The sequence below is a fragment of the Alligator sinensis genome, unplaced genomic scaffold, assembly GCF_000455745.1.
Source record: "Alligator sinensis unplaced genomic scaffold, ASM45574v1 scaffold721_1, whole genome shotgun sequence".
Classification (NCBI taxonomy): Eukaryota; Metazoa; Chordata; order Crocodylia; family Alligatoridae; genus Alligator; species Alligator sinensis.
This window is the reverse complement of record NW_005841857.1, coordinates 1208481-1218065: the sequence shown is the minus strand read 5'-3', so window position 1 is coordinate 1218065 and position 9585 is coordinate 1208481. Positions and strand designations below refer to the sequence as shown.

General features: G+C 45.8%; 1 protein-coding gene across 2 annotated transcripts in view; it reads left to right on the top strand.

Moving 5' to 3' along the window:
* Window positions 1-36: 36 nt before the first annotated feature.
* Window positions 37-9585, top strand: part of DENND3 (DENN domain containing 3) — a 61975-nt gene continuing 52426 nt past the window's right edge. For both annotated transcript variants that reach the window (XM_006016437.3, XM_014524319.2), the window contains exon 1: window positions 37-138. In XM_006016437.3, the coding sequence (XP_006016499.1) occupies window positions 55-138 (84 nt within the window). In that variant the 5' untranslated portion in view covers window positions 37-54. The remainder of the gene's footprint in view (window positions 139-9585) is intronic.

Sequence of the window (9585 nt, the reverse complement as noted above, 5' to 3'; positions counted from 1 at the left end):
GGTCAGTAGAGGCCCCGCCCCAGGGCGGGGCGCAGAGGGCGGTTGCCCGCGGCCATGGAGGACGCGCTGCCCGCGGGGCTGCTGGAGCTGTGCGCGCTGGTCGGCGTCCCCCGCGAGCAGGCTCGGGAGGCCAGCCAGGTAGGCCGGGCCCCCACAGCTGCTTCCCGCCCCCCGCGGCGCCGTGACATTTAGGAGCTTGCTGACATGTTTTCGGTGCAGTTGGAGCGGGGAGCGGACAGGCAGATCGGGCAGGGCAGGGCATGGCAGCGGCACTTGGGTCTGGCCCTAAAGGTTGCCCTGGAGGAGGAGGAGGAATGGGCTCAGTCTGGGTTGCAGAAATCGGCTTTTGTGTTGACGACCAAAAAGCCCTTCAAACTTCGTTGTTGAAGTCACTGAATCACCTGAATTGGGGTCAAATCCTAGAAGTTGGCACGATCGCTTCTGACTCCCAACGTAGTCGATGTGATTCACTAATTGCCGGCTGTTTTGACCTGAATTACGAGGAAGCTGCTGTCTCATCATTGCTACTGTTAAATGGGGTTTGGGGGTTTTTTGTTTCTTTCCCTCCTCAAACAAAAGCATCCTACTGTGGGGGGGAGATACTGGTGATGCCAAGTCTCTGTTCCCGCAGATCTTGTGGCCCTGTTTCAACTTGAAACCGCATCGGATAAAGGGTCTTTGTTGCTACCCCCTTGCTGACGATGAGACGGCTTTTGCTGCTTTCAGCTTATTATTTAGCTAATAATAATGAAGGATTCACGTTTTGGAGCCTTTCGTGATGGGGGTGGGGGGAATTCTCTCTCTTGAATATCGCAACAAAACTGTTTTGAAATACAGACTGCGGACATACTGTGTAATTAAGATATATGCTTGCAAGGAGTAACCCTCCGGTTCTCAGTCCATCGTAAACTCTGTACAAACGCTACCCTTTTTTCAAAAAAAAAAAATAAAATGAGAAAATCGAATAACCAAATCGTACACGAGCGGAGGTTCAGTCCAACTGCAGCGTGTGTGTGAAGTCCTGTCCCTGCGCGGGATGTCAAGTGGAGGGTGAGAGGAACCCGTTTTAAGACGGCTCCATGAGCATGGCTGTCACCGAGGTACCGTCTCTTGCAGCTGCTACCTCGGTAGGGCTGTGCTCTTAGTCACTTACCTACCACTTATCTAACTTGCTCTGAAAATCCTATCACATCCTTTTCCTGGTGTGACGCTACCAGTGCATGAAGGAAATGGTGCGCTCAGTGTTATTTTTAACTTCAGCGATCACAGGAGAGAAGAGTTTTTGTTAAATGAAGTGAATACTAAATTTTAATTACAGTTGAAGTAAAATGATGATATTTGCCTATATGTTGGGGTTATATTTAAAAAAAAAAAAGGATGATAGCCCTGACCTCGAGTACACTCATACACAATCTTATCCTTACTGCAGTGAAGTCAGTAGCATTACTCAGAAAAGTTTCAGCAGGTATGTAATTGTTTGCTGAGTCTGCAGCTGAATTCCCCCAGATTTCTACATCACTTGGTTGCTTTTGAAAATCTTGCCCAATAGGTTTTCATTTTGTTTCTTGCAGAGGTTCCCAAGCTTTTTCTTATTGCGTACCCCCTTCCAGATTTACCATCTGTCCGCATATTTATCTGCCCACATTTATCTGTCCGGTTATATTTTAACCCCTTAAATGCCAATTATTATTATAATGAAAATGAAATCCACCATTACGCAATTTCTCCTGTGTACCCCAGGTGTGCACATACCACAGTTTGGGGACTCTTGGTTTAGTGGATACATGATAAAAAACAATACATAAATATATTTAAAAAAAAAAAAAAAGAGTCCCAGCCAAATTCAAATATGCAGAAAACATATAATATAAACTCAGCCAAAGGGCATAGAAAATTGTCATGAAGTTTGAATCATAATTGAGCATTAGTTCCAAGATTGGCGAGACAAATCTGGGAGTCTGGTGCCTTCCTTTCCTCCCACCTCTTCTCATTTTGGAAATGGGAAGTAGAGGAATTCTAGTTGAATTCCAGGCTGAATCTATACGTTTTGAAATACATTTCTAGAGATCATACTTCTACTTTATTTACACATATTATACTTGGATTTATTATAGATTTCTTAGACATTAGAGGCTGGAAAGGACCTCATGAAATCGAGTCCAGTCTCCCTGCCATAGCTAGGAAGTCTGATGGGTTCAAATGGGTTATTTTTTCCTCATATTTTAGCGCCTATTCAGAAATAAAATTCTTATTTGGGGAGTGGGCGGCTGGTATGACTGTACCCCTTCTGACAATAGGACTTAGGAGAGTTTATAGGAACTTATAGAGAACAGGAGTTGTTCAGGAGGTTTCTAAACTTTCTTATGTTGTCCTCAAAAACTGATTTTGTTTGTCTTGATAAAATTGGTTTATGTGGAAAATGCATTGCTATTTTAATTTACTACTCGGCTTTGTAAAGTTTTATTTATTGTTTGTTATGGTCCTGAAAGTGATTGTGTTATAAACTGGGGAAAAAAATATTTCCTACCAGGAAAACCTTCCAGTTTTAGTGTGGATTTGGGATGTAAGACCTGCTAGGAAAACCATAGTTAAGGATAAATGAAACAACAAAACAGCCCTAATTTATTTAATCCATTCAGTGAAAGTCTTCAAAAAATGTAACTATCCCCTTGAGTTTTCATGCAGTTGATGAAAGCATTGCAATACTTTGCACTTATAACTGGTGTACATCACATTACTCAGACAATACAAGATTTTCAGAGAACTGTAGAAGAGGAGGACTGTGATCTACAGAAGACTCGGATCACAAAGGCAAGATAGAAGAAGAGTTGAGTTGGTGGAGGTATAGATTTTGAGGAGCAGGTTTGCTGTACAGGAGAATGAGTAAGAGAACATCCCCTTGGTTGGTGGGGGTGGGGGCAATGAAGAGTAGAGCAGTCATTTCCAGTAAATGAAATGGAGATGCCAAGGACTGAATCTCCTAGGTCATCCTGTAGGATTCTGTCGGTATAGAGGGAGCTAGGACCTGCTTTCTGTAATAGGTTCGTGCATGAAGCTGCAGTTGGTTGCATGTATCAAGTAAATCTTTCAGGATGTTGTTATTTGATTTTTGTGGCAGTATACATGTAATGAATACATCATAGAGAAGTAGGGGTGAAGGGGATTTCCAGAGGCCATCTAGTCCAACACCCTGCCTGAGGTAGGATCATCCAAACCATCCCATACAATCCATAATCTCTACTTCTTAGTGAAACTGTCAACCCAGACGCAACATGAGGCATAACACCCTAACTTGCCATAGGTAAAGTAGGGGGACCACGGCAGCCAGCATCCTGCTTCTGTAAAAGGTTGTTAATGTACACTTAAGAGATCCCAAGTAGAGGGTCGGGCCCCCTGCGCTACAGAGGAAGACCTAAACCCCCACAGTCCATACCCATCTGACTGGTGTAAAATTTCTTCCTGATGCCAAATATGGCAATGGGTCTGACCCTAAGTGGAGGAGGAAGACCTTCTAGCCAGGAGCCTTTGGTTTTAAGTGCCAGCAGGAGCATTGGCACACCCCAGTCAAAATCCCCAGCCTTGGCTGTAGCTAACACTCAATACCGCTGAGAGGCTTAAAAAAAATCCTGAAAAACCCCATACCTGATACATGTAGCGGAAAACTGGGGTGTAGAGGGGGGGATGTCCTCCCATTCCCATGCAGTAATTAACAGAGCCCAGAAGCATGGGAAATACCATAGTACAAGATAGGCATAGCTATGCTGAGATCATCCCTGACCTGTGACTGTCTAGCCTTTTCCTGAACACCTTCAGGGATGGAGTGTCCACAACTGCCATAGGCAATCTACTCCACAGCCTCACTCTTCTAACAGTGAAGAAAGAAGGTTTTCCTGATATCCAATCTAAACCTACTGTGCAACTTAAAGCCATTGGTCTGTATCCTAGTCTCTGCTACAAGAGAGAAGTGGTGTTGTTTATGGCAGCCCATCAAGTATTACAAGACTGCTATCATGTCTCCTCTTAAGCCCCTTTTCCCCCAACTGAACATGTCTAGCTCCTTCAGCCTCTTTTTGTATGACTTGCTTTCCAAGCCCTTTATCATCTTTGTTGCCTGCCTCTGGACCCTCTCTAACTTCTCCAAGTTCCATGTTCTTTTTAAAAGGGGGAGCCCAGAACTGCATAATATTCCAGTTGATGCTTACTAACCAGTATCAAGTAGAGAGACACTATCATCTCTTATGTCTTGCGCCTACTGCTTCTGTTGATGCAGCCCAAAACCACATTTGCCTTTTGTGCAGCAGCATCACACTGGAGACTCGTATTGAGCCTGTGTTCTACCAAGACTCCCAACTACCTCTTCATGGGGCTGCCATCCAGCCAACTATCGCCCATCTTGTATTTGTATTTTTGATTATTCCTCCCGAGGTGTAGCCTTTGCATTTGTTGTGCATTTGTCCGCCTTGAACTTGTTAGCTCCAGCCCAGCTTTCCAGTCTGTTGAGATCCTTCTGAATTGTGTTCCTATCCTCTAGCATGTTCACAATCCTTCCTAGTTTCATGTTGTCTGCAGGCTTGCTTGAGATGCTTTCTATACCAGCATCCAAGACCTTAATAAACATGTTGAACAGCACTGGGCCAAGGACAGGGACTGCACTTGAAAACTCCTGCCATTGTGATGTGGATCCATTAGTGATTACCTTTTGCTTGTGGCTTCTACTGGTTTATCTATCAACATTTCTCTAATTTGTTTATGAGAAGGTCATGTGGGACCTTGTCAAAAGCCTTGTTGAAGTCCAGATATACTAACTATATCCATAGCATTGATCTTAATCCACCTATTCAAATAGAATAACAACAGTAATTCAGGGGATTGGGTTTACATTATCAAGGACTGGATTTTTCTTGTTGTACACTCAGGGTGTCAAACTCACCTTGCGTACTGGGCTGGAGCCAAACCGTGGGGCTCCTCACAGGCCATATTCAGCCCAGGGCAAGCAGCACTGATGGCAGTGGCGGCTCTACCTCCAACTTGGGGCATGCAGGTGTGGCAGCTCTGGCACAGGCATGCAGTGCAGCTTCTGGCTCCTGCCACATGCCCCATGGCAGAGCCGGAGCTGCTACTGCATGACATGTGCTGATGCCTGAGGCATACAGTGGCTCCGCATGGGGCACTGTTGGGACTGGTGGCAGGGGTGGTAGGACCACAGCACTGGTGACAGGCAAAGTGGCTGAAGTGCAGCTGCGGCTATACCAGCCCTTACTCACCCTCCTGCCATTGATTGTGTTGTCCGCAACAGGGCACTCCTACCCAGGCATGTCCCCCTACTTTAGGTGGCCCTCCTCTAGCCCAGTGGACCAAACGGAGCAGCTCTGTGGTTCATACATCTGACACCCTTGTTGTACACTAACAAACAGGTAGGGGGTTTTTTCTTCCTTAAAAATGTATTTAATAAAATCTTTAAGTTAAGCTTTTAAAGTGAAGCAATCCTTCCTTCCCCATTTTTTTCTCTTTGTTTCCAAACCTCTTACAGATCTTGGTTTACCAGGGAGCATTGAACGACATTCTTGGCAGAAGTAGAATCGCTTATAAATTGGTGGCTCTCAGGTTTTGTTGGTAGAAATCCAGCCCTTTTTCTTTTAAAGACAACGTGCTCACAGGCAGAGAGAAACAAGAAGCAAAGGTAGAAAAATACAGCTTCTGTTCCTTCTCTGAAAGGCTACAGAGCGTAACCTAGTTAGTTATCCTGGGAACCTTTCTCCTTTAACTAGCGTTTGAAAATGTTACTACGCTACTTTCTTCTGACATGTCTGTTATATGCAAACGTTTCACTGCATATGGCGTTGCTCCATGTTACTTTAGTCCTTGGGACGAGCTAAATGTTTTAAGACAGGGCAGGGTAGCACCTTAGAGACTAATTTGTTCAGATAGACAGTCTCCTACAAAAGCTTAAGCCTTCTTCATCAGATGCCATGGATGGACATGCAGCGAACAGGGATATTAAACAGAAAGGCATAAAATAATTTAAATACAAAGTATAGGGAAAGGGGGAAGAGAAGATGGAAAGAGGGGCTCTGCTGAGAGCAGAAGGTGGGTTCAAGAGATCAAAAAGGATAAACAAAGCAGTTAACCCCTTGGAGGATACAGGGGTTATAGTCTAGGTAATGGGATAAGAATCCAGTCTCTGCTTAACACAGGTCAGCCTGTGGAAGACTTCTTGTTCTGCCATGTTGCACTCAAAAGTTGGTTTTTAAAGGGTTCTGCCATAGGCTTTTGTGTATTTCTGGAACTGATGTAAAATTGGTGTCCTGTCACTTTCTTGTGGGGTTTGCCCCCTCTGTCTAATTTAGACAGCAGAGGGGGAGTGTAACAGGTATCCGCTCTGGGCCGACCTAAACGTGGCCCGCACACCTGTTCCTAGGGCAACTGCCCGCCTACTTTCCTGCCATGCCTTGTTGTTAATTGATTAATTGGTGTTAATTAGCAGGAGGCTGCCCTTGTACTGCCCCGCTGCCAGGGGGCACTATCTGCGGCTCCATTTCCTCCCCTACACCGCAGTCCACATCTCGCCAATGGAATAGCTGTTGTCTCAGCTCTATCACTATCTGGCCCCCTCGTGTCCTCTCTGGGCCTTCCTTCCTTTGATACACGCTCCCTCTGGTGATAGGGCTCTCCCCGGCCCTCTCTCACTCTGTGCCCTCTTCTCTGGGGCCTTATCTACAATGCTGCCACCTCTCTGGGGCCTCCATGTCCGCACTGGGACTGCTCAATAATGACGCCCCCTCTCCGGGGCTCACCGGACCCACACTGGGGCTTCTCCGTAAGGCTGCCCCCTCTCCTGGGGCTCACCGTGCCCACACTGGGGCTTCTCTGTAAGGCTGCCCCCTTCTCTGGGGCTCACCGCAATGCTACCCCCTTCTCTGGGGCTGGGGTCTATGTACCCCAAATGCTGCACCCTCACTGGCGCTCCGGTCCCCACACTAGTGTGAGTCCCCTGTGAGGCCTCCTCCAACCCCTAATAGCCTCACCCAAACCACCGGTCTAATAAACAGCAACATAAACACAAGCCCTCTGGCTATAACTTAAATGGAAGCCACTTGGCCATAAGAACATTCAAGCCTACCCAGGGATTACTCCATCCCTCAGCAGTGCCAAACGCTGTTCCTGCAGTCACGTGGTGGTGGTGACCACCTTTCCATGACAGAGTTCTTTCCTCCTAGGCTGCTGGCAGGAAACTGCCTCTGGCTTCAGCTCCTAGGTTTATAAAGGAGCCTGGCCCGGCCCCTTTCAATCAGCTAACCGCTGTCAGGTGTGACCTCTTGCTCCCTCCAGTTGCCCTGGCGACCCACAGCTGGGCTCCTTCCTCCCTGCTAGGGCTCCTTCCCCAGCAGTTTTTCCCTTCATAGGAGCAGGGCACCTCAGTGCTCTGTGACAGGGAGTGTAAGCAAGAATGGTGCGTATGACATGGGTAGAAGAGCAGGTGAATGACCCTTTGATGTTATAATCCATGGCATGGTGTTTGGCCCAGTGATGATGTTGACGAGAGGGGCACGGCTGGCATCTAGGTCCATTGCAAGGCCTGGTACCTTGGTGAGAACGGGAGTCAAGTAATCTGTTGCTGGAGAGGCATTGTTTGCAGTTGTGGGGGCTGCCTCTAAGTCAGGACAGACTTGTTCCCCCCACAGCTACTTTGAGATGGGCGTCGCTATCCAAGGAGGGGTTGGAGGTCATTACTGAAGTGTTTGGGGTGGTGACTGTAGGTGACAACCGGATAGATTCTGCTGTCCTTGTCATAGATTTGTCGAGTAATGGTGATTTTTGCAGTTTCATGTAGATTTCAAAGAATGGAATATTTTAATTACTTACTTTTTATAAGCTCCTATTCTATTTTGGGCAGCACCTCTCTAAGATTCAGTTGGGTGTTCTTCACTGAAGGCAGGGCTTTAACCTCTGTAGTTTGCTATTAAGGGTCATCTCTAGTTCTCTCTCCATTCTTACACAGGTCAGTTGTCAAGTTGCTGCTGCTGCTCTTTTCATACTTCAGAAACCCAAACTATCCTGTCTTTTAAGCTTTACATCTGTTCTTTCGCATTATTCTAGTTGCCAGCATCGTTCCCTTCCTGTACATCCAAAGTGAGCTATTTTAAAATGCCTTCTCTTGATTATTGATCAGGTCACTTCATTTTCCACCACCAACAGTTTACATGTCTTGTCATCATCTTCCAGACTTCACCTTGCCTGGTATTCAGGCTCTGCATCTACAGTAGTGCCTGCAACTTGGATCTTGTCTTACATCCTGCAACTTAGATCCGTGCCCCTTACTTGATCTTTTTTCTACTAGCAACTCCAGCCTCTAAACCAGGGGTGGGCAAAATGCGGCCTGGGGACCGGATGTGGCCCTCCAAGCCATTCTATCCGGCCTGTGGGGCCCTAAAAATTTAGAAAATTAATATTTATCTGCCCCTGGCTGCCTATCATGCGACCCTCAACGGCTTGCCAGAACTCAGTAAGCAGTCCTCTGCCCAGAATAATTGCCCGCCCCGCTCTAGACTTTGACTTCTTTGCCTTGTGCTTTCTTCTCTACTATTTTGTTAGCATGAAGTGATCTCAGTTCCAGGAGGCCAAGTTTTGATCCTCTTTTCCAGGCCTTCTTCAAAACCTCTTTCCAAGTAGACATACTTATTCCTCCAACCCTGGGGAAAATTTGAAACTAAAACGTATATTAAGATTGCGCTGTTCTGTGGGCTGTTGCCTATCATTAAGATGGCGGGGTCCATGCATTTTTGTCTGTCCCCTACATCCCTGATCGTATTGTAGAAACTGAAATGGAAAATAATCTATTCTAAAAATCACAGACTTCTGGGGTCTTATTGGATAACAGCAGGGAGGCAGAGCGTGATTAAATATGTGAAAAGAATGCATCTAGTCTGGGTTCTTGACGGTGTCAAAACAGTCTTTACAGGCAGTGGAGCATTTCCAAGTCAATAAGAGACGTTAACGGCAGAGAACATAAATTGTTCTTCATATAAGTAGTAGAACTAAGTGAAGGTTGATACTTCCCTTCCCCCTTTTCTCTGAACTGCAGAATTAAAAGCTCTGACTTCTGACCATAGAACTTAATGTCAGATGACTGATGCTGACAATCCGGTCACTGTGTCAAATCGACAATATAGCACAGTGAAAAAGTCTGGGTTTAATGCTACTGCTGCTGAAGACAATGACATCAAGGAGCTGCCTCCCCACAATCTGTTATATACTGGGGCCCTTAAATCAGTGGCTGTAATCCAACACTTTGCAGCAAACAAATGTCCCAGCTTTCGATGCAAGTCAACTATTGACCATGATGAGAGAACTTAGTAGTTTCTTTTTATAGGTTTTAATGCAAAACAAGATTGCTGACACCCAAACTCTGTTTTCTTCTATAGCAACCTCAGGGCTGAGGGTTAAGTCCTCAAGATCCCTCTAAAATGTTTAGGAACATCTTTTAATAGAAACCAATTGGATTTAACTCCTTCAGAAATTAGACAGCAAATGCTAATTAAAGGAAGGAAGGTGAACCTTCTCCTTTCTCATTAGACTTTGGGCAGC